This window comes from Triturus cristatus, chromosome 4_1, assembly GCF_964204655.1.
Source record: "Triturus cristatus chromosome 4_1, aTriCri1.1, whole genome shotgun sequence".
Taxonomy (NCBI): Eukaryota; Metazoa; Chordata; class Amphibia; order Caudata; family Salamandridae; genus Triturus; species Triturus cristatus.
In genome coordinates, this window is record NC_140585.1 from 417,045,051 (window position 1) to 417,071,244 (window position 26,194).

General features: G+C 45.3%; 1 protein-coding gene across 1 annotated transcript in view; it reads left to right on the forward strand.

Moving 5' to 3' along the window:
* Nucleotides 1–26,194, forward strand: part of RFX4 (regulatory factor X4) — a 320,232-nt gene that overhangs the window by 130,462 nt on the left and 163,576 nt on the right. Inside the window, exon 5 of the mRNA XM_085652535.1 lies at nucleotides 15,677–15,738. Within this exon, the coding sequence (XP_085508661.1) occupies nucleotides 15,677–15,738 (62 nt within the window). The remainder of the gene's footprint in view (nucleotides 1–15,676; nucleotides 15,739–26,194) is intronic.

The following is a 26,194-nucleotide window of genomic DNA, read 5'->3' on the forward strand; positions in this document are numbered from 1 at the left end:
AGTCAGTGGGAAGTGAAGGTTGGACGGGCATATTTTAGTGAAGGCTAGGTGCAATTTGACATCACCAGCAGTGGTGCTCAGTCAAGTCCCTCTGCTCTGGATCCACCAGCCTGTGGGAAGAGCATGGATACTGAATAATTTTGGACAGAGGGAAAAGCCCTGTATCACAATATATCCTGCACTGATCAACTAAAATGCCCAGTAGAGACCCTTCTGATCTTTCACTGGAGAAGCAACTCTTAAACACTTTAGTCTACCTAATTGTCCTACTCAAGGTTTAGTAGTCTTGGATGTCAAAAGTCAGACTCACTCCCAAAACTGCATTATCTGGGCTATCTCTCCCTCTTCTCCAGGAAGAAAGCAGAGCAACAGTTCTACCCAAAATCTTGCATTGGCGTAACATAAATTAAAGCTTCACACAAAATGTGGCGAGCCACAACCTGCGTGTAAATGATGAAAGGTCAGGCTTAAGAACTCACATATCCACAAAGAGCTTTGATCAAATGCCTCTTCTAGTCCTTGAATGATGGGTGACCCTTGCAATGCTAGGGGTTGTAATAAAGCAAAAACCAAAGGAAATGATGGACGGAGTGTTGAACATTGCAAGCACTCACCCCCAGTCAACTGATCTGGGTTTAATCCATCACCGTTCTTTAGCCCACTCTGCCACCCCAGTTCAGAAATGACCATATGCAAATCAGTCTGACCCTGTGCCTCATGGGAACAGTCCAGCCCGAACTGCCAAGCCATGTCTTTCCTGGACCGGAAACAAGCTTCCTAGGACCGGTTTCTGGCATTTCAGCCGTCTTCAGCCAGGCTTGCTTGAATCCAGTGGCAAAGTGAGCAAGGGACTCACGTCTGAGCATACCCTGCCAACTTATGGCGAACAAAGCAAAAACCAAAGGAAATGATGGACGGAGTGTTGAACATTGCAAGCACTCACCCCCAGTCAACTGATCTGGGTTTAATCCATCACCGTTCTTTAGCCCACTCTGCCACCCCAGTTCAGAAATGGCCATATGCAAATCAGTCTGACCCTGTGCCTCATGGGAACAGTCCAGCCCCAACTGCCAAGCCATGTCTTTCCTGGACCGGAAACAAGCTTCCTAGGACCGGTTTCTGGCATTTCAGCCGTCTTCAGCCAGGCTTGCTTGAATCCAGTGGCAAAGTGAGCAAGGGACTCACGTCTGAGCATACCCTGCCAACTTATGGCGAACAAAGCAAAAACCAAAGGAAATGATGGACGGAGTGTTGAACATTGCAAGCACTCACCCCCAGTCAACTGATCTGGGTTTAATCCATCACCGTTCTTTAGCCCACTCTGCCACCCCAGTTCAGAAATGGCCATATGCAAATCAGTCTGACCCTGTGCCTCATGGGAACAGTCCAGCCCCAACTGCCAAGCCATGTCTTTCCTGGACCGGAAACAAGCTTCCTAGGACCGGTTTCTGGCATTTCAGCCGTCTTCAGCCAGGCTTGCTTGAATCCAGTGGCAAAGTGAGCAAGGGACTCACGTCTGAGCATACCCTGCCAACTTATGGCGAACAAAGCAAAAACCAAAGGAAATGATGGACGGAGTGTTGAACATTGCAAGCACTCACCCCCAGTCAACTGATCTGGGTTTAATCCATCACCGTTCTTTAGCCCACTCTGCCACCCCAGTTCAGAAATGGCCATATGCAAATCAGTCTGACCCTGTGCCTCATGGGAACAGTCCAGCCCGAACTGCCAAGCCATGTCTTTCCTGGACCGGAAACAAGCTTCCTAGGACCGGTTTCTGGCATTGTAATAGGGGTTGTAATAGTCTGCACATTTTGTCCCTGAGACACTGTGGCTGTAGATTTGAATGCAAGCTATCCTCTACTCTCTAGATATCCAAACAGGTGCACAGTCAGTCTTTTATCACTCATTATGTCAGCTTGGGATGGTTTCTAGATGGCATGTTTACATGGATTTAGAAGATGACACATTTCTGTAACATTAAAATAACTTTCAGAGTATCACTCATGGAATAAAGCTTTAATTACTATATTACTTGCAGAGGCAAATATATTTATTTATCAGTGATCATCACAGGATTTGGTGCACTGCATCTGTCCTTCAAAGTGAAATCCCAGTCTCGCTGCTTTCGGTTATTGAATGTCATTCTGCTCACTTACACTCAATTCATTTAAGACTGACATATATTTTTCAGTTCCTAGAACCTTTTCTGGCCCGATTATCTTTCCTATGTCAGTATTTTCTCTTCCCTCCTGCTAGGAACCTAGCTATTTTGTTTGATCCCACTCCTTTATTAGAACCAACGGTAACGCAGCTAGATTCCCGACACTCAATTTCAGAAAAAGATATCAGGACAAAGTGAAAGCAGGTTTTTTGTTTAATTTAGACTCATAGAGTGAATGATGTTCAGGGGGGACAGTGAAGGAAATATGGTGGCCCTGTAGCAGACAGTTCTCGCTAGCTCATTTGTCGATGTTTGTCTTCATTCTTTCCTGAATTTCTATGACTTTCAATGCTTCGTTATTTGTGTCTGAGAACTGCTTATTGTACTATTAGTTCCTGGTGATGTTTGTAGTAAACTTATACTCCTCGCAACATGGCCACCTTTGGTCATTAGACCTTTCTCTATGTTCACACCTCTTAAGCCTCTCAGTATACCAATGTGCATTCTACTTTGTACTTGAAGGTTCCACACTTGTCAGATGATGGTCTGGTCAGCTGGAGAGGTGTACTGCTCTGCCGTATCTTAATAAACCTATCCTGTAACTTATCTAGAAGTATCTTGTGATCCATCTATTCTTATTTACAATAATGTTCATGGCTGAGAATGACCTTTTCTGGGCTACACAAGCGCTATATGGTCCTCTAAGGCCAGTTCTGTGCCCCTGATATGCCAGTAATCAACAATCGATGATATTGAAATCCACATTACATTTACTTTATGTGGTTCTGTTCACTTTCTTTCTGCTGCTGTGGACTTCAGGTCCACTGTATGGAGTCTATTATGTTTTATTCTCAGGTCTAGTGAGCAGCGCTCACATGTTGCGATCTCTTCACGTCAGAGCCAGGTCTTGAGGAGTCTTCTGAAGGTGAGCAGGTCCTGGGTTTGCCGCAGGTGGGTATGGAGGGTGTTCCAGGTCTTGGCGGCGAGGAAGGAGAAGGACCTGCCACCGGAGGTTGCTCGTTGGATGCGGGGGACGGCGGTGAGGGCGAGGCTGGCGGAGCGGAGCTGGCGGGTGGGGATGTAGAAGCTGAGTCTTCTGTTCAGGTAGGCTGGTCCGTTGTTGTGGAGTGGTTTGTGTGCGTGGGTGAGGAGCTTGAAAGTGATCCTCTTGTTGACCGGGAGCCAGTGTAGGTCTCAGGTGGGGGGTGATGTGGCTGCGTCGCGGGATGTTGAGGATCAGTCGGTCTGAGGCGTTTTGGATTTGTTGCAGTCGTTGTAGGTGTTTGGCCGGGATTCCTGCGTAGAGTGCGTTGCTGTAGTCCAGCCTGCTGCTGACGAGGGCTTGGATCACCGTTCTTCTAGTTTCGGTCGGGATCCACTTGTAGATCCTGCGGAGCATGCAGAGGGTGTTGTAGCAGGAGGAGGAGACGGCGTTGACCTGCTTCGACATGGAGAGGGAGGAGTCGAGGATGAATCTTAGGTTGCGTGCGTGGTCCGTGGGTGTCGGTGCTGTTCCCAGTGTGGTCGGCCACCAGGAGTCGTCCCAGGCAGAGGGGGTGGGGCCGAGGATGAGGATCTCCGTCTTGACCGAGTTCAGTTTCAGACGGCTGCTCCTCATCCATTCGGCGACGGCCTTCATTTCCTCGTGGAGGTTGGTCTTGGTGGTGTGCAGGTCCTTGGTGAGGGAGAGGATGAGCTGGGTGTCGTCGGCATAGGAGATGATGTTCCGGTCGTGTTGGCGGGCTACTTGTGCGAGGGGGGCCATGTAGACGTTGAACAGGGTCGGGCTGAGGGATGAGCCCTGGGGTACGCCGCAGCTGATGTCGGTGGCTTCGGATCGGAAAGGTGGGAGGCGGACTCTCTGGGTTCTGCCGGTGAGGGAGGACGTGGTCCAGTCCAGGGCCTTCTCCTGGATTCCGGCTTCTTGGAGGCGTGTCTTTAGTGTACGGTGGCAGACCGTGTCGGAGGCGGCTGATAGGTCCAGGAGGATGAGGACTGATGTTTCGCCGTTGTCTAGTTGGCATCTGATGTTGTCTGTGGTGGCGATGAGGGCTGTCTCGGTGCTGTGGTGTCGTCTGAATCCGGACTGGGAGGGGTCTAAGATGCTGTTGTCCTGTTGTTGTCTTTTGACTGGATGACTTGTATCTATCCATCACTCACATGCAGGAAATTACTTGTGTCCTTGGTTTTCAGCACTTCAAGAGCGTGCATCTATTTTCTTGCTCTATCTCGTGTGCTGCTTCCCTCCAGCAAATGTCCACCCCTTGCACCTGCATGTTGCTCGTCCCTCCTCCCCCACCCCATCTGTCAACTGCTTAGCCCAACTCTGCGTGTTTGTAAGTTTTTTTGAATTTCCTTCTCTGTTGCACCTGTGTCCACTCCTCATTGCTGCTGTCTCCCTAAGTGTTCACTCCCCAGCCCTTGCGCCCGTTGCTCCCTTCTTCCTTCCTCCGTTTTCGACCTTTTTATTTTTAAACGGGGTTGGTTTGAAATTTTTGGATGGTGGGTGCCGTTTAATGTATTTACTATTTACCGCTGCGAGTGGCATCCACCATCTTGAAACGGATACATAAAAAAATAAGCAAAATGATGCCCAGCGTCATGCTGTATGTGTGGCATATATGTAAATGTATAACGCGTGACGTTGGGCAGCATCATGCCATGACGTTTACCAGCACATGCTCAGGGGGGGGAGGGTAGGGTTGAAACCTTGGTGAAGCCAAAAGGGAAAACAAAACGAGACCTATTGGCTTTGCCAATGGTTGTTCGGTGCAGGGGAACTCGCACCAGAATAAAGCCTCCTCAACACTCGCGCGTGTTTTTTTGTGGTGGGTGTTCACGTGCGTCATTGCCTGTGTGTGCGCCGTCTGCACATACAAAATGCTGAGGAGCGTAGGTGTTTGCGCCGAACCCCAGCGTTTAAAAGGGGATGTTAGACAGTGACTTTTTCCCACAGCCCCGTGGAGCCCCCAGCCCCGTCTGCAGGGGCTGAAAGAGAGAGGGTGGGATTAATGTGTAATTAAAGGGAATTTGGAAGGCTGAGATGTTGCGGAATGTTAGATCAGTAGCTGGAACAGCATGGGGTGTTCTTTAGGCAGGCTTCATTGAGCTCATACAAAACAAGAGAGGGGGCTCCCTTCCAGCCTCCTCCCCACTTTCCCCCCTCTTCTCATTTATCACACAGCCGGGCTGAAGCTTCACAGCTCCACAAAAGTGTTTTAGTGTTTGCTGAAGCTGCGCTCTAGAAATGAAAGCCGACGAAACGGGGCACGTCCTCACAGAGCACAGACCCTATTTCATGCGTCTGAGACGCGAGGGTGGAACAGGAGCCAGCACACGACACGGGGGAAAGCAGAACGCGTTCCATTTTATATAAATACATTTTATGGCAGGTACATCCTCTGTGGCGTGTTTGTAGGAAGAGATGAGAGCTACCCAACACAGATGCAAAACACAAGCATCACTTCCCCCACCCGAGCTTCCATTATCCCGCTTAATGCAAATATCAGGAGTGTTTGTTGTGGTGGGTTTAGGCCTCAACTAACATTTCATTGGCCGCAGTGGTCAGAAAATGGGTTTCACACGATAAAGTGGAACGGGCTCTTTTTGACAGTGAAAGAAGTGGCGAGTACTTCGTACATGAGTTACTAGCGGTTTTCTTCCTTGCAGTCTTGTTTATCCCATTATAAAACCAGGGCGACAAATCCCAGAATGCAAAGAAAAAGCATTGACTGAAGCAGCCAGTCACACATAGACCTGCTCAGAAACTTGCATCAATGCTCGTATATGGTTCTATGTAGGGGCCGCCTGTCTGACCAGGATAAGTATTGAGTCTACTAAGGTGACATCCAACCTCTCAAAGATGTACTTTATATGACAAATGCTGCACTATACCAACAACACATAGCAATCCTCCCATTGAAGCTGCGCAATAAGAATGGTCGATGCAAAACCCTTCGCAAAGCATTTCAATTAAAATAAAATAAAAATATAACAGAACTTTCATGGTCGATCGTTTTGCCCACTTTTGGCAAAGAAAAACAATTCAATGATGTGTTTTTGTCTTTTGTGTGGCATCTGTTGTTATGACAGTGTAGCAGTTACTTATTGAGCGCCCTTTGGTGCAGGAAAGTGGACATCAACATTTGGTGAGAAAAGTGTTTTTTTTACTTGCACTTCTTTGGGTGGCTTTCATTTTAATATGATTGTAATAATACCTGCTGTTCTTTAATTACCAGAGACACGATCTCTATAATGTGAAAAGATTTTCAGAGTTGAGAGGTTTACCATTAGTGTAGGAAGGCCTGGAGGCTCTGATAGCACGGTCTCTGTGCAGGGTCTGGCTTTTCTTGCAAGAGTAAATTGAAGGACAAGTGAAGTAGGCTTGCTCAGTTGTTTCTAATCTCCCAAAAGCAAATAGAGCATAGTAGGTCCTTCACTTCTCTTCCTCAGGCCCTCCATTGAATGTCCAAAAGTGGCCATGATTGCAAACTATGGCAACCTCTGCTGCTATTTTAGTCTCTTGGCTGCCCTGTGTGCAAAGTTTAATGGTGTTTGAAAACGAAATGGCTCAGTGGCCTTCCTTTTCTAGTGATGTACCATCCAATGCACACACTTGAGATGGGAAAAGGCAGTAGGGTTAAATAGACCCTTTCCACGACAGGCTGAGCCTGGGTTTGAGATGAGAGCTCACACTCACACCGTCTTTCAGCCCCAGCAAAGCCACACACAGATGAGCACACAAGCAGATACAATGCACCAAATATACACAGCACTGGTGGGGGCTGAGATTTGTATTTAAAAAGCATGACCTTGAAGAACAATTTGGATTTCTATCCGCAGTGTACAAAATGTAAGTTTTTTTGTAGGCAAAGTCGCATTATTTTTTTACTGAATGACCTGACCCTCTTCTGTGACCCCACACACTAACTGAATACATCATTGGGCAACACATGTAAGAGGTGATTGCATTATGGCTTCCTTAGGGGCTGGGCTTCAAACTGTTTTTATTAAAAGGTACCTACATAATAAAATCTGTTCCATACATTCCCTTTACATGCTACTGGGCTCGGATCCCCTGCCTTAAAAGCAGAAGTTAGCAAAGATCCTGTCCAACCACAGAACAACAGAGAGAATGGATGGTCATTCACCAAGGCCACAGGGAATGGTAAGATGTCCTCCCAGGACAAAGAAAATGGCTGGACAGCCACTAGAGCCAGAGAGAATGGGTGGACGTCCACAAAGACCAGAGCAAATGGATGGATGTCCATCAAGGCCAGAGAGAATAGATGCACTTCCACCTTGGCAGAGAGAGTGAATGGGCGTCCACTAATGTCAGAGGCTGGCTAGACGTCCATTAAGGCCAGAGAAGATGGAAGGAATTCAACCTAAAGTAGAAAGAATGGATAGGCATCCACTAATGCCAGAGAGAATGGACGGCTAGCCATCAAGGCCAGAGAGAATGGATGCACGTCCTCCTTGGCAGAGAGAGTGAATAGATGTCCACTAATGCCAGAGATTGGATGAACTTCCATTAAAGACAGAGAGAATGGATGGGCATCTACCAAGTCAGAGAGAATGGAAGGAATTCCACCTAATGTAGAAAGAATGGATAGGCGTCCACTAATGTCAGAGAGAATGGATGGGCGTCCACCAAGACAAGAGAAAATGGATGGACGTCCACCAAGGCCAGATAGAATGGATGGACGTCCACCAAGGCCAGAGAAAAGGTACGGGAGTCCACTAATGCCAGAAAAAAGCTTTTTTCGTTCCCTTGGAGAAAGACTCTAGAGCCATTTAGACTGCTACACCAATCAACAATAACGCAAAGCAGATATCTAATTGCACTCCTTCCTTCACCACTGGCATCCATTTTAAGATGTGCTGAAAGAATATTGGTTTGCTGCAATTTAGCAGCAAAACAAAATTGAGTGAGAGAAAGTCAATCAGCCTATAACTGCGAGCAGAAAACAAAACTCAAAATCCAGAGTCAAAGCCCGGCGCTAACATGCAGTCTTTGTGGGATTTTAATTCCGGGAATTGCATGGAGGCGTAAATCACCTGCTTTGAGTGTAGATTTTTTTTAAACAAATACTTATTATTGTTTTTTAAAGGAGCGCACCGAAGTGATGATAATTAAACCGGACATATTTTACATTGCCACATGACAAAGTCCAGATATATGTTTTCTTTTTCCCGGAAGTGGTTTCCTGACATCTACAGTAGTCACTCTGTGCACACTTGCCTTTCTGTCCTAATAAGGTTCGCCACCCTGCCTTAGAGGTACTACCTCCAGTAAGTGAACAGGAAGTTTAGACTTCTTGCCCTCGCCCCATTGGCCTCCCGCTGACAAGTGCCGGGTGGCAGTACTATGCTGAGTTAAAGATGACTTTAGTCGACTGGTCTCTCGCACACTCGTGTTCGAACAGTGACTGCTATTGGACTAACATGGCCACTGAACAGTGGATACAGTAACGCTTGGGTTCCTTTGGCTAGCGTGTCCTTAAGCTGAAAAGCCAGTGTTGGCTCAAGTACCCTCTGCTGTACATTATAATGATATTGCAAGCCACCGAGGTGTCCAATGACGATGTACAGGAACAAGGTGAAGGTCGAGTTCTTTTATGAGGTTATGGAACTCCAAGAGACTTGAGATATCATTTTAACATTAAGCATAGGGTAATGTACTCCTTATAATACATGGTCAAACGTTTACCCTTCCACCAAAAAGTCAAACCCTTGGTCTTTATCTCATTGTATGATAAGTATGGTTTTTAATTAGGCCTGGGTGAAAATTCCGTTCAGCTCGCGGAAATTGCGATAATTTGACATTTTCGCGTTCCGCAGAGAGCGCGAAAATGTCAAAATTTCCGCAGTGCGCATCTTACCGGAAATTTTTTGCTTGCTCGTGCTGTAAACAAATACATTCTCGCGTGCGCGCGTTCGCCTTACCTGAATCCCCACGTTCGACGACAAGTTTTCTTGATCCGGTCGCGTTCTCCACGAGATGTTGGATTGTTGGTAGCCATTTGCGCTGTCTCGCGACAGTTCGTGCCCGCAGTAACGTAATTCGTCGCGCGATCACGTCTTTCTTCTCGCGATCATGCACCGCGAGACAAGTGAAAACAAGATGGCCGCGCCCGTGAGCAACCGCATGGGTAAGTTGGCGAGCCGCGACCACGCAGAAAATACAGCGAACGGGCGGGAAAAAAACTTCCGCGTCTTCGCGATATTTCCGCGTGTTTGCAGAGAATTTAAACATTTTTGCGATAGTTCGCAAATTCCGCCCACCCCTATTTTTAATATGTGGAATAAATGCAGAACTTAAAATGCAAAATTACATTCATCAATATACAGGTAGCCGAAAGAGAAGATCATCAAACAGATATAATCAGCTAATGTGGCAGACGTTTAGGATGTTTAGTTCACTATTGTTTCATATTGGTGCTGCTTAGTTAAGGAAAAGCACAGTTCATGTGGGGGGAGGGAGGGGAGTTTCATGTCAGATAACTGTAATAGTGTTTCACGTATCTATGTGAAATTTCAAAAACCTTAACCATTTTTTTTCTGTTGGTATGTCAATTTTAATGTAGATAATTCAATGGAAGCAAATTGAAAGGGAGAGTCAAAGCATCTTTGAGTTGTAAGAACTTTAGTGCCTTATCCACAGATCTCCTCAAAGTCAAAAAAGTGTTAATTTGCTAATAACGTTGTCACCGGTTCATGAATATGCAAGATATATGTTAGCAAGTTAATCCCTGTCCAGGAATCTTATACTTCAGGCACCTCTGACAAGGGGCGGAAAAGTTAAAGAGTGCGCGGGGGTCAAAATGTCTTTGAATTGCTAATATCTTGGTTCCTTATCATAGATCTGGAGGAAATTTGGCAGACCCTTAGCATTTTTAGGTAACTCAAGTTATATTGAGTGTCATGCCAATCCAACAACAGTGGGCACAGTTAAAAGGTTGCCAAAAAAAGTGTTATTTCGCTAACAATGTTAGCACTGGTTAATGAATCTGCATGGTATTTAACAGACTGCTAGCAAGTTAAGCCTAATGAGAGGATCTCAGGTCTATACAGATCTGACAAGGAGGGCAAAGGGACAGGAGTTGACTAAAGGTGAAGGGGCCCTGCTCAGCGGGGATTGGCTAGGCCTTGTGGGGACACCTGAAAGCCATGCATACCAGGTGTTGGTCAGGCCTTGTGGGGTGCCTGTGGGGCCAAAGTCTGTGGGCAGCGCATTTTGGCCATTGGCCCAAGGCTTAGGCCAGGCCCATCACCCAAACTTTACTTATGCTGCCAGACCCTGCTGTGCAAGGCCTTTGGTCGTGTACAGCAGGGTTAGCCATTAGGTCTGGCCAGTGGCATAGTGCTGTATATTTAAAAAAGTATTTGTAAGGATTCACTGACCATGTTTTCTAGTTCCTAAACCCAATTTAGTATCACAGATCTGAAAATGTTACCTTGTCCAATGAGGGGCTTTTATATTTTAAATGTATGTCTGAAGGCAGCCTGCGAACCTGTGCTCAAGGACTAATGGTCCAGAAATTTCCAACATTTATCCACTTCAAGCCCACCCACACGTTTTTGTAATTCTAATGTGGCAAAAACAAAATGGTTTTATACCAAGCCAAGCAAAGGCATTTCACTGAGCAAAGCTCTACTTTCATGCCAAGTTTGGTGTAATTCTATCCAGGGTTTTTTTTCTGTAGTGTACAGCAAATATTCATATGGGAATTACAATGGGAACCATTGCTTTTTTTTTAACCATCCAATAAGTGTCCGCTCCCATTGCATGAAGCTGATAATACCAAAAGTAGGCTACAGATCACTGATATTGCCTATCTTAGACCTCTATTAATAGGTATGTAGCATTCTCATATGTATTAACTGCCAACAAGTGGGATAGGACCCTTAACCACAGGAATTAAAATGCTACTGCACACCAACCAACCTCTCTAGCTGCTCTGTAACCTTCAATCTTGGCATTGACGGGGTAAACAAGGGTCCCGAAAGCCCCTCACACTTTTGCAACCTAAACATTGTCTGGCAAGGGATGATGATGATGTTAGTACTTGTAAAGCGAGCTGTCACTCAGCAGGGTATCCTGGTGCTAGGAGGATAATAACTGGTAACAAAGAAGCAAGGGATCAGCGAGATGAGAAGAGATGGGTTTTAGGGGCTTTATCAAAGGCAAGATGATTACCAATCAGCCCTAGTGAAAGCTGAAGAGTGTTCCGGGTTTTGAGTGCATATTAGGAAAAAGACCGACCTCCTATCCTGAAGCGATGGATCTTGGTAATCGCCAGAAGACAGAAAGAATACGATTGAAGGACGCAGTAACGATAGTAAATCAAGTACAATGATTTAAATTGAAATTGAATGCAGATAGGAGAGGGGAGCCAATGATGTTTGGAAAGAGCTACAAAAATGTGAGAGGACTAAAGGAAGATGAATACAAGTCTAGTAGCCACATACTGATGCTAGTGTGACAATGATAAGATGGAGACGTAAGCCTTGATATAGATGAAGTTGGCCAGTCTGGCAAGAATGACAGACTGGACTACATATAGATGAGATGATTAAGGAAAAAAAGGAACATTTGTCTTCAGCAGACGAAGATGATGGATGCAGGAAGAGGATACTTTGTTTATCTGAGTTGAAGAAGAGATGTCTTGTTGAACCAGACACTTAAATTCTGCACCCTTGTGACATAAGTCAGAGGGCAACCCAGTTCGGTCAGTCACCATAAGAGCGAGGAATGACGGAAAGAAAGTTTACCAAAAAGAAGCATTTTTATTATATCAATGCTTATTTTGAAATGATTGGTGGTTATCCATCAACTACTGAAAGCAGACACTGACGGGGATTGTCAGAAGAAGAATCGTTTAGGGGAACTGCTGTGCAGATCCGTAAAATTGTACCACATTATCAAAACGATGCTTTTTTAAACTCCTTTTAACTTTATGTCAGTTCTGTATGAAACCTGAGATTCCTGCGCTGGGCTTAAGGTGCCAAATTTCATGCAGATTAATTGAAGAACATAAACGTTATTTGCACTTGAAAACATTTTGCTCCCTCTTTTAACTTTGCTCTCCCTTGCTGTATATGCACCACACGTGCTGCACACACAGAAGAGTAAACACGTTAAATGCCTGCCAAGTTTCATGTCGATTTGTTCAATGATGTTACAGGTATCAGCAAACAAACCCTTTTTGACCCCTTTGTCCCGCTTGACTAAAGTGCATAAATTTAAAAATCCCAAGAAACATGCTAAGCATCTGCCAGATTTTGTGCGAATCTGCCACACAGCGCTAACATTGTAGGCAAATCAAAAGTGTACCTTCCCAACTGTTAAGGTGTTTGTATTTTCTTTTACCTTTTTCAAGGCCAGAAAAGAATATTTAAATGCGAATTTTGCAAAAAACTTTGAGATAGATTTATACCAAGCAAAGGTGCTTCCTTAAGTAAAGTTCTACTTTCATGCTAAGTTTGATGTAATTCAGTTCAACCATTTTTTCTGTACCAGAGTGCAGAGATTCCTAAGGGAATTTAAATGGGAAATTCAACTTTTTGGGCCCACTTGGCAGATTTGCACAAAACATGCATTGCTGAATCCTAATCGAATGCACCTTTTTATTGGAAAGTATTGTTCATATTCATTGAACGACAGACGGCAAAGTTATTAAGAAAAGAAGAAATTTCTTTTCAGTGGAAACTCTGAACTAACCTATAGCCTACTGGCTATTGCCATTGTGTTGGGTGATGGGAGGAGACATACTTTTTTTGAGGAAAAGCCTTGAGTGGTAATACTCTGTGCATGTGCATATATAGTTAATGCTGCGCAACGTTTTCATTTTTTTTTTTTAAAGGACTTAACCAAAACCAAGATACAAGGTCGTACACTTGTGCATTAAAGTATAATCACGCTAAAGAGTCCATGTGACTACTTGGAGAGATGTTTCCCTGTGTAAAGTCATTGTAACATGCAGTATTTATGTTATAATAGTGAAAATAGATGTGGTACCGTACCACATTAATTAATTAGAGCGAGTGTTATAATAGACGCACGTTCGCACATTTATTAATATAGCGCAGAAGTCATATTCCTTATTATTGATATAGTCCTGCAAAACTGGCATGAAAAAAGCACTGTTTACTTCATTACAATGTACATGCTTACACAAGGAAATAACTCTCCAAATAGTCAACATGCCTCTTCAGTATGTATTTATCTTAGTGTCCAAATGTAACCCATTTCATCCTGGTTTCAGCTAAGTAAATTGTTTTGAATAAATACACATGGCATAAACCATATATGCCGAAGTGCAGAGTGTAATATGATATTTTTTATAATTGTAAGGGAGTGAAGGGACGTCATGACCAATTCAATCCTTTGTCTCTCATAAGTGGTCTTTAACACAAGGTGCATTTGATCAGTTTGAAGATGATATACAGGTAAGAGCGGCACTCTTTCAGGGTTTTCTCACAAAATCCAGAGAACTGCATTAATTTGTCCCCCTAAAAAATCGCTTTCCTATGAGCACGTTGGGTATACAACTTCCAGGGCAACTACTTCCAGAAGGCCAACGAGGTGGCTCAGTAGATGGAGTGTGTGGTGACTAGGTTGCAGGTTTGAAAGTGTGCTGAGCTCACTTAAGATTTTAACTTTCCCAGTTCCATGAAGTTAGTACTATTAAATGGGATGATAATGAATTTTCCCTCCTTGGACACAGCGCCTAGATGCTCTGCTTGGGGTAGTTGGCACCATAGAAATGCTGATTTGGTCTGAGTAGCATCTGTCAGTGACGTGCCAAAGGATAATTCAGACTAATCCTTCTGCTTAGGCAGGCGCTTTGCAATAAACGTGGGAAAATGCGGCTGTTTGTTTTTAATAAATGGCCTGGATAAAGTGAAATGGACCAGCCTTTCCCCAATAAAATCCCTTTTTTCCCCGAACACTGCTCCTCCAAACAATGTGGATCTGTTTGTGACATGTCTCCGCATTGGGCCGCGGTCCTACTCCTTATTTAAAGATGTTGGGACCAGTGGTGGCCTCCAGTCTTTACCGGCATGTATGGCTGGCACACAATAAATGGACACCGCTGTTTAGCAGTGAACAGGTTAAACTCCAATAGGGTGTGAGTCTTTGTGCAAGTATGCAAGTCTACCAAAGTCAGACCCAGCACAATGTATCTCACTGCTGGGAATGGTGTCAGGATAGGGGAGATATACGGCCGTCCATCCCAAGACAGCCAAGACATCAGAAGTGGTGAAGACTGTAAATCAGCACCGGCTCCTCTTTCACTGGGCATTACTCACGGCCATTGGGGCCTGTCATGAATAGGGCTGAGGCCTATGAAACTGACCTCATCAGTCGATTTCCCAGAGAACAACCAGGACCTAGAAATGGTTTAAAGAGGGTCCCACGCGTTCTCTTTAAACCATGCAAAAGAAATTCCTGTTTTTACCCACTTTCCCCAGGGGTCTCCTTTGCTTGGAATCTATTCATGCTTTTATTATGGTTTATGTAGTCATGCAATGTTGCCTTATAGTGGCTCCAGCTAACTTTTGAAACAAAAAGTTAAACCAGTGATGTCTCACAGAGGTAGGTGCAAAGTTTGTAGCGGTGAGCTGTTCCAGGGTGGGAGGAAGTGAGGGGGTGCACTTTGTTGTCAAGTCATTCTAACTGTGTCAATTTATCGGTCAAATGCCTTATTGAATGGGCTGGTTTTAGATGCTTCAATATCAGCCAAATGTTGGCGTGGGATCCTATTTTAGGATTTCCAAGTGCAGCCCCGTTTACTCCATAAAGTGATCTTCAGACTTGTTTTGTTTGTGTGACAGTGGACGGATTCTTGGAAATGACTTGAGCAGCAACTATCGTAGGTGCTTCCCTATAGGCTTTCACTCACACTTCCCCTTTATGATTTATTTCAACCATATAAAGACTCCAGGGTTCTGACAACTCAATTTAGTTACAGTTCACTCTCGTGGATTCTCACTCTCACTGTTTTATTAATTTGAAACAAAAAATAAATTTGTGGAATGAATGCAGACTGAAATGGACTCCATGCATCGCAGGTGTATAGGGTGATAAGGAATGGACATATGACTAATGTTGGGTATGTCTAGTGTGCGAGGCATTAGTCGCACACAGCTATTCTGTAGTTGATGTACGTGCACGTGATGGTTCACAAGAGAGCACTTTATAGGATCCATGGTAGAGGACCACAGCAGTGGACATACCCTTGACGTGTACACAGTCCACACATCAAACCCTGTCATCGGGTGGCATGGTGGATATAGAGTGTCAAAATGTGAGTGGCCATAGCATTTTTACCGCAGACTGCAGAAATTACCAGCGCTAAATGTATTTAACCAGAATGACACCAACATACATCTAAAATATTTTGAGCTTTGTTAAAGTTTTTTTTGGGTGATTATGTAGTTGCAAAATCTGCAGTGGTGTTACGGAATGCTTTTCTCTGTTTGAAAAATTGTGTTCCTTTTCAGATAATAAGACAGCAATTTCCACAGTTAACAACCAGGCGCCTTGGAACCAGAGGACAGTCCAAGTAAGTGATCAGCTCTTTTACTTTGCCTGGTACTGTGTTCAGTGTAAACTTATTTGGTATTGAACATTGCTCATGAACTGGGAGCGACCATAAAGTCTCCGGATCACACTCTAGGCCCCATACTTTAGACACAATAAATAGACTGTGCCCAATGTCACGTGACAATACCACTATTAAAATTCTTCAGTACAGCAGCAAGGGGCGCAGTTAGGAATGCGGATGAGATATGGAAGCTCGCCTGTACTTTTATTTCTATAGTGTGTAATATGGGCATCCTTTCGGGTTCTGCTATTCACAATCTTTGGTGGGTAAGTTGTCTGACCTGGAGATGGGCAGGGTCGAGGAAGCTTTACCCTGGGACACAAAAGTTGGGAAGCCGGAGATAGAATTCAGGTTTCCTGGTTTTAAAGATGACAAAGTTTTAGACCAAAACAATGTTATTTAAGATAGACGTTTTTTGTAAAGCTGTTGCTTAGCCTTCCAGCTCCTTGTCCACCACGCTTGTGCGTGCTACTGCATTGAGCACGAATGCTTTGGCACATTATAACATATGTATTTACTTGCTTATTTCCATGTCAGTATTTAGGATCCCCGCTTAATCCCATGGGGGCTTTGTGGTAGTTGTGTCATTGCCTCGCCCACCCCCTCAGACCTCGAGCAAGGGAGCGGATGCGTTCTCTTTACGTTTCACAGTTAATTCTAGAGACAGATACCCACTGATTTTAATTTAAAGACGTGGTTGCAGAGAAAAGAATTGTGTTGAATTGTCTGAGACGTCTGATCCCCTGTGGCTTGCACGGAGTTTCGAACCAGCTGTTTCTGTTCACACTGAACAGCTGGCAGGCTGCCAGAGAAACTAAAAAATAAAGAGGGAGCAGGGCAGCATTGCCAACCATGCCCCCCTCTGCTTGAAGTTCTTTTAAGAAATGAAAAAGGGTGGATGGACTCTTAAACAAAAAAGATACATTTTTGTAAATTTAGGAAGGACCAACATCTCTCATAACAACTGTGCTCTAGTGTAGTGATGGAATATGTAATGTTTGGTAAGAGGGTGACAATACATTTCATTTCCATCCCTCAGTGGAACATTTATGCAATTTTAGACACATTATTAGGATATGTATGATAATGAATAAAAATCCTTAAACATGTCCAGTCCCTTACAGTAAGAATTAAAGCGAAATCAAGTATTTTTATTAATACAATCAACAAGGTTAAGACATAAAACCACAGTGATCACAAAATAAGAATTTTCAGATGGGAAAGCCAGTATAATAGGTTAGTGGACTGTATATCTGCCACAATGACCTTTGGGCATCCCGCAAGCCATAGATTCGAATCTTAAAGCATCCATTTCCGATTTTTTTTGTCCCAAATTTTATTTGCATTTGTCCAAAGCAATAACAACATCACACTGATACATTACAGGGTATCCCTTCAGCAGTATATGCCAAGTTTAACGCATCCCGATCCCACCCACCTTCACTCCGTCCCATCCACCTATGCCATAATTTCATTCACAGTTCCCATCGGAAACCAGCAGGTCTTATACCGCCAAATCCCACATGCCCCAGATATTCTTCAACTTCTTCTTACAAACTCTGATTTTGTATACCTTTCGTTCTATGATTTTGCAGCAGTCCATCCCTTCCATCCACTGCCGGAAAGATGGGGTTGTCTCACAACAACACTTCTTAGTAATAACCCTCTTGGTCACTAAAACCCCAAGGTTCACCAGTAGTTTTTGGTAATTAGTGAGGTACGAGGGTGGCCATATAGCCAGTAGGCCAGTCCAGGTGTTGCTTGCTTCTATAGTGTCTTCTACCACTCCCTCCAGGAATCTGATAACCCATTCCTAAAGTTGGTGTATATGTGGGCAGTGCCACCAGGTATGGATGAATGTGCCTTCTGGACCGCATTTCCGAAGGCGCAGGGCATCCCCCTTCCCAATCTTACACAGTAATGTCCTAGTATAGTACGTTCTGTGTAGGAGTTCCAGTTGAATTAACCTATAGCTGGCCTTTAACTTTAAGCCGAACTATATCCCTGGCAATAACAAATGCTCGCAAAGATGCTTTCATAACGTCCCATACCATATTGAGGCAGAGCACTTATTTAATTAAAAACATCTCTCAATCTCTATTTTACAAGCTTTAATCCAGTTCTCGTCTTCCAAATAAACCTTATTAAAGACCCATCTCTAATTTATCGTACTCTTATCCCTGGAAGAGATTTTGAGTTCCTCAGGTTAATGGTCTGAATATTCATAAGGCAGCATATTCAGATGCTTAAACCCCACTGTGGAAAAAATAAAAAAAATAATCAATACGGGTTACCAATTTATGTTTTGCTGAAAAACAAGTTTGTTCAATTTTAATTGGATAAACTGCCCTCCAGCGATCAACTAAACCATAATTTCTCTGCTATTCCCCCAACGATTTTGTAACTCTAGGTTTCAGTTGAGTCTTTTTCAGAGAAGAAGCATCAAGACCTGAATGTTGTAAAAAGTTGAATTCCCCCAATGATCAGTCTTCCATCAACTATTGCTAGTACCAGTTTTGTATTTTCGTTTTTTTTCTTGGATTCCCCCTGTTTTTACTGTTCCTCTGCCTGGGTACTCGTCCCCTCACTTGCATTTAAAATCTGGAAAGCGCACCGCCGTTTGGCGGGTCCGGGTCCCGGGGTTGGACTCTTGTGGGCACCATTTTGGCTTGGGTTGGTGGAGATTTAGGCGGGCGCCATCTTGGAGCGTCCCCACGCTCGAGCTCTTTATTGCGACGCCTACTTAAGGCGGACTCGCTGGTCTTTCATTTAGATTGGGTGCTGCATTAGTGCAGGTCGCGCTGTCATTGTGCAGTGTTTTTAAAAGTACCAGTTTTGTATTTTCGTTTTTTTTCTTGGATTCCCCCTGTTTTTACTGTTCCTCTGCCTGGGTACTTGTCCCCTCACTTGCATTTAAAATCTGGAAAGCGCACCGCCGTTTGGCGGGTCCGGGTCCCGGGGTTGGACTCTTGTGGGCGCCATTTTGGCTTGGGTTGGTGGAGATTTAGGCGGGCGCCATCTTGGAGCGTCCCCACGCTCGAGCTCTTTATTGCGACGCCTACTTAAAGTCGTCCTCTCCCGCGCAGCGGGACGCCATCGCTTAGCCGGAGTCGTGCCAGAGTCCTGCCCGTCTGCGCTCGTCCGCGTCGAGGAAGCGTGAGCGGGGCCCGGACTCTGGCAGTTAGACATCGTACCATCGTAGCATCATGCAGAATACCTTGACGCTCAGGTACAATCGTGCCGCTTTGCTTTCTATTAGAGAGAGGCTTACGGTGTGTGCTCAAGACTCTGTGCACCGGTTGTCGGGTCCCTATGACTGTGCCTGTGGCAGTTTGTCACTTGATACCCCGTCTGGGGTGCGCGCTGTAGAAAGGAATGCCCCTAATACACGTACTAATATCTCTGAGCGTGTACTTCGCATCTGGAGTCTGAACGTGAGATCGTTGGTCAAGCACCATCAGTGCTTACGTGACATCATCGAAAAGGACTCTCCTGACCTTATCTTCCTCACTGAGACTTGGCTTCAGGATGCGGATACTGCAATAATCAATCTGGCATTCCCTTCTAATTATACAGTGTTCACTCTTAATCGCACTTCTAGAGGGGGTGGCATAGCTATGATGATAAAATCCTGCTTCCCGGCTGAATGGAAAGCTCTTGATTTACCAGCGTGTGAGAGCGCTTCTTTTAAGGTAGCTTTCAGTCATCAGTTTACACTTAGTGGTATGCTTATATATCGTCCGCCAGGGAATGACACTGTCTTCAAGGCCGCACTTACTGACGTGGTCAGCTCTTTAGCTCCGAGATGTGCCAATTTTAACATCGTAGGTGACCTTAATATCCATTTTGATCAGAGGTCATCAACACCTATTAATACCTTGCTAGCGGACCTTGAAGCCATGCAAATGACCCAGCTAGTTACCTCCCCTACCCACATTGGAGGTCATATCCTTGACCCCTTCTTTACCACAGTGGAGCGGGTTAGGGTCTCTGACCCGATGGTGGTAGGTTGGTCGGACCATCTGCTGGTTAAAGTTTCATGCCCTATAGATGACCCTCAATTTATACCTGTGGATAGACTGATCCTTAAAAGAAATTGGCACAAGCTCAAACTGGAGGAGTTTTAATCTGCTGAACGTGGAACAAGGATACGAGCAGTTTTGTAACTGGGTCCTAGCCGCCCTTGACTCTCTTATACCGATGCGCTGGTCGAAATGCCATGCTAAAGTTCCCAGCCCATGGTATAATGATACTCTTGCCGAGCTTAAGAGAACGTGCCGGCAAGCTGAGAGGGCGTATTTTGCCCAGCTTAAGACTTATCATAGGGCAATCTGTCAAACCCGGGCCGCATACTATGCTTTTGAGTTTCAGAATAGCCCCAACCCGTCTAAATTAATTTTTAAGGTTCTTAAAGACCTTATGGGGAAACGGGCCACCTCGGTGGAAATCTGCACGGACTCTCACTGTGAAAGTTTGGCATCCTTTTTCGTGGAGAAAGTGCAGGCGATCTACCGAGGATTTACGTCATCTGTGCCCGGTGCTGAGCAAACTGGTGTGATGGCTACGGTTCACGAAACCTTGTCCTTCCTGCCAGTAATGTCTGACGAGGTTTTCGACACTCTGAGCTTCAAAATTAAATCCGGTTCTCCATTAGATCCGCTGAAGCCAGAGCTATTCAGACTTCTTCCTCCCCTATGTCGTGAACCTTTACTGGATTTGATCAATCTATCGCTCACATCGGGCGTGGTCCCTTCTTACTGGAAGCAGGCAGTGGTCAGCCCTATTTTAAAGAAGCCTAACCTTGACCCCTTATTGCCAGAAAACTACCGTCCCATCTCCCTCCTGCCCTGGGCCGCCAAGGTTACTGAGGCACACGTGAACTCCATCTTGTCTGCCCACCTTTCTCGAAATAACATTCTTGATCAGAGCCAGAATGGTTTTCGTGCACAACACAGCACCGAAACTGCACTGCTCTTTATGACCGAGCACTTGCGAACGGTGCTGGATGCTGGGCAGACAGCGGCGCTCCTCCTGTTAGATCTGAGCGCCGCGTTTGACACGGTGTCTCACGACATTCTGATCCGGCGTTTGGAGGGAGTGGGAACTGAGGGGACTGCTCTCCAGTGGTTTCGCTCTTTCCTTTCGGACCGGTTTTTTAAAGTGGCTATTCCACCTTGTCAGTCCTCTTTCCATCCACTGGGGCTGGGGGTTCCGCAGGGCTCTGCGTTGAGCCCCACTTTATTTAACCTATATGTGAAACCGCTGGCTGCTGTCGTCAGACAATGTGGCCTAACCATGACATCGTATGCTGACGACACGCAGCTGGCGGTGACACTCAGCGGTGCCCCCGAGGTGAACACTCCCAGATTTCGTGCAGGACTCATAGCCGTGGCAAATTGGATGCGAACCAACTGTTTGCAGTTAAATGCCAAAAAAACCGAGGTCCTGATCTTAGGTAAGCAGGCGGAGCTCTGGGGAGACCAGTGGTGGCCTCCAGAATTGGGGGTGACTCCCATCCCAGCTGCCGAAGTTAAGAACTTGGGGGTTTGGCTGGATCCTACACTCTCTTTTACCAGCCACACGAAGAAGGTTGCAGCTACCTGTTATGGTATTCTGCGAGGACTGAGACCGGTCCTCAAATTCTTCGACCCCCCTACTCGGCAACTGGTGGTCCAAGCCTCCATTCTTTCTCGGCTGGACTATGGGAGTGCGCTGCTGCTCGGAGTGAATCAGGCGGAGGCTACTAGATTGCAAAGGGTGCAGAATGCCGCGGCGCGCGCCATTGTTGGCCTCCCTAGACAGTGCTCTGTCTCTGCAGTTTTGACCTCCCTTCACTGGCTGCCAGTCAGACAGAGAATTAAATTTAAGGCTCTTTGCCTGACATTTAAAATCTTGAAGCTTTCCTCTCCTCCAGCCCTCGCTAAGCTTGTTTCCTCCTATGTTCCTACGCGGTCTCTTAGATCGCAATTTCTCCATCTGGCGGTCAATACACGGTTTAGACTGAGTAGGATGGGAGGGCGCTCCTTTCGAGTATTAGCAGCAGGATTATGGAATTCTCTTCCTGTCCATATACGAGCCCTGAACAGTCTTACTTCCTTTAGGCGCGCTATAAAAACTTTTTTGTTCCCAATCGCTGACTGATTCCCTCCTTTTCCCTTACTAGTATCGATTTGTTGTGTTGTGGTACCTGATCAGGCGCCGGGACGCCCCTTGGCTGGGGCAGCTGTGCGCCTTATAAAAACTATTAACATAACATAACATAACATAACATAACATGACTGGAACAATTTATCAAAGGGGGCTGGGCCGTCATCAACTGGCGCGTATAAGTTAACGAGTGTTAGCCACTGTGAATTAATCATGCAGTCTACCATTGTCCTTCTGTATCTGACTATCATCTATGAATCCTTGCTCTGACATTCTTGTTGACATAGATTACTACTCCTCTATGTGCTGCGCCTGCCGAAGAAATGTTTTTTGCACCAGTCATGTTTTATTCATCTAAAACTTATCAAACCTATTTAGGGGAATATGAGTTTCTTGCAAAAAAAAAAAAAAACACTGTGGGTTTATGATTTTTTTATCCAAGTTTCAACTGCCTGCTGTTTCCTGGCGTTATTTAATCCATTCACATTAAACGAAAACACCCTCACCATTTCACCCTTTAGAAACAAAAATGACTATCCACTCTGCTAATACAACCAGTAATAGCTTCATATCTACAAGCTTCCTCCATTTAGTCCTAGAGCGCAGCACACTTTGCATCATTGCACACACATACTCCACTTCAATACGCAAACAACCTTAAGTACAAATACTTTATGAAAAGCAAACTTACCTACACATACCTTAAAGTGCAGTGTCAAGTGCAATTTGCAAAGTGAAAGAAAAATAAGCCTAAAAAAAATTTCATACGTGCATAGATAAAACTAATTTCACCAAACATATCTTTTAAAGTGCGTTACTGTCAGCTATTACAGCAAAACTCGAGTCAGCACCTTCTCCTGCCTGTTGCACCTTTCGCACCAATATTGGGCTTTTCCCTCTGGTCTCCATTCAAAGTATCTTAGAAATATGTACCCAACACTGTTCTCTAATAAACCTACAGTGGAACACTACCACTGTACCTCCTTTTTCTTCATGCATCCCCAGAAACCTCTGCCTTCCACCGACTGCCCATATGGCCCCCCTTCGGCTATGGTGGGAGCTCTGTCTCCTCCCCCATCCGAAGATCTTGCCTGTAGGCAACCAGCATTACGATGGGGTATTGTTTCCTCCCAAGTCCATTAACCCCTGTCCTGAAATGTTCTCTCTACTATAGCTCGTGAATCAAATTGACCTAATTGCAAACATAGTCAATACAATAGGCATACTAAAAAAAAAAAAAAAACCCACTTACAAATCAATTTACCCCCACCCCGCTTTAACTTTGTAAGGAATGATGTTCGTCCCCAATCTGTGAAATGACATGAAAATGTGCTTTAGACAAAACTTTAAGTTTAGCCTTTTGAATCAGGGACACTCAGGCCCGAGAACCTCTAATGAAGCAATCATATTCTTGAACTCTCTTCGCTGTTGTTCCGTATCAATCGTCCTAGCCGTAACAATTTTAAACATAAATTCATTTTGCGTTGAGAAACTCTTTTCCTTGGTAACTTTGGCCAGAACCTTTTCCTTAACCCTATATTCAGCAAATTTACCAAAATAGTATGAAGGTGTTTAGTATTACGTGGAATATGAGAAGGCACCTTGTGCGCTTGCATTATCGTCAGACCCGGGGGAGATTCAGGGAGAACAGAAGATTGAATCAACAAGTCAACAAATGCAATTGTGCCCATATGGTCATCCTTTCCTTCTGGCACCCCAACAATTCGTACGTTTGATCGTCTCAAATGGTTTTCCATTTGTTCCTGTTTGTCCAAGAAAGACCTAACCTCTTTCTTGTGCCTCAATTTCTGATAGGAGGTAACTTCTAACTTCTCTTCCAGGGGATACTCATCAAAGTCATAAGCACTGAATAATATGCGCCCATGTGCGGGATCCCGGAGTATATAAAAATATACATATATGTGTGTATGTTGGGGGCATAAGTGTCTAGCACTTTCACGACATACATATATAAATAAACACATAAACAAGCAGCCTAACATAGTTCCAATAGGGCAAAATGCCAAAATTACATAGGTTTTTCTTGTACAAAAATAATCTCCTACATACACCTTGTAATAGAGAGCATATACTGTAATAGTGTCATACAAGAAACCTTTATTTTCAACACAGAAAAACAGGTAATAGCAGGCAGTTGGCCCATAGGCTGCATAGATGAATAAACGTCACCGTACAGTAAAACACTGGCACCTTGCCTTTAAGGCTTCCAAGACCCTGGACACCGTGCCTTTAAGACCTCCAGGAGCCCCTCTGCTCAGTTCTTTATTCCGGCTCCTTCTGTGAGGATCCTGGAGCTTGAGCTCAACAGTTTTTGATAATCTTTAGTCAGAAATTGGCCTTTTCTCTTGTTTTTGGACATTTTTGACTGCTGGGTGTCTTTTCTTAAACCTTTTTGACAATTTACCTTATTTTTTTTCTGTCAGAATGCCAGCATTATTCAACAAATGTCCTTCATGTGGTAAAAAGATGGCAAAATCGGACCCACGCTCTGTGTGTATCGTGTGTTTGCCATCTTCACATAACCCTGATACTTGTAATTATTGTCAGCGATTTTCTAAAAGGACTCTTCGTGACAGGGAGAAGATTAGACTCCATGCCTTGCTGGAGAGAGGAAAAAGTAATCACAAAAGTGGCCTTGTGGGCTCCCAAGAGCCCTTCTCTCATCATGAACACCAAAAAAGGCGAATATCTACCTCTCCAGAGTCCAGAAGGAAACAGATTTCTGACTGTTTGCCGTCGGCTTTGAGATCGCCGTCGAAGAAGCAGGCATGACACTCTTCAGCGTCGAGGGACAGATCGCCGTCGAGACAACGACACTCTCCGTCGCACAAAAGTAAGTCGAAGTTGAGACATACTTCGGGCTCGAAGTATGCTGGTCCCGAGAGACCTGACAAGCACCCATTGATGTCGAAACATCCGTTGACGGCGAGGAACACTCCGCAGCCGTCTCGGAGGTCGGCGTCGAGGGGATCACCGGCGAAGACTTTGCCAAGAGCTTACCGACTGACGACGTCGAGATCACCGTCGCAGTCGAGGCGCTCACCGTCTAAAAAGTCGACGCCGAAGAAGCACCAGAGACGATCGACGGCGAAATCTCTTACCCGCCCGCGTGGGCGTTCGACGTCGAGGACAACGTCGAGATCTTCGCGGAAACGAGGGTCTGCCAGTATCTCGCCGCCAAGGAGATCGACGTCGAAGACAGCACAGTCGGTGTCGTTGTCGAGACATCGGTCGACAGAAACCCTGTAGTCGTCTCGGAGTAGGTGACAGAGAGGGTGAGGTCGAGGTCAAGACGTTCGACGTCGAGAAGACCTTCATCATCCCCGGGCATTAACATTGTCCAAATTTCACCAGAGGGCTCTCCGGTTGTGGCAAAGAAGTCTCATCCTTTCAATCTTTCGCCAAGATGGCTGGAAGGTGCCATTGCTGATCAGGGAAGTCCGGATTCAGATTATTCTCGCACCTACTCTCTGTTGAGAGTTCCCAGGGGTCCTCCTCCAACGACATCATCGAGGGTCTCTCTGAGAAAAACCCTGAGAAGGTCAAGGTTCCCATCCTCTCGTCACACGAGGTCACGGGAGCAGTCTCGCTCGCATCATGTTTCCTCTCCCAAGACGAGGAGACGAAGATCACCAACGTGGTCCACATCCACCATCTCTGTCTGCAACACCACCATCCAGTGTCCCCGATTGACGACATGGGAACCTTCACTGACGTTCTCTGCAGAGGAGCCAAAAAGCTCAACATCAGTACTCTCAGTCCCGACGGTCTCCACATCTGTTATTTTTTAGACTTTACACCATCGATCGTCAACCAGGTCTCTACTGCCTCTAGTCCCAGGCTTCTTAGAGCCGGCTATGCAGACTTTCTTAACTCCTTCCACAGTGGGCGCAGTACCATCTTGTATTGCCAAGAAATATAAAGCCCCGGATCAGGACCGGCTTTTTCTATGCTCTGATCCCCCACCAGACTCGGTCATTGTGGCGGCGGCCAAGAAGGCACATTCTGCGACTTCTTCCTCATCAGTCCCTCCTGAGAAAGACAGAAAAATATGGACTCACTGGGCAAGAGGATGCGTAATACCTCCTCCTCCGTTATGAAGGTGGCCAGTGCCTCAGCTCTCCTAGAGAGGTATGACAGGTCTCTCTGGGATTCCCTTGCCAGATTCACAGACAAACTCCCGAAAGAAGACCAGCAGGACTTTCAGGAGATACTGCAAGAAGGGGGCTTGGTGGCAAACCAGGTG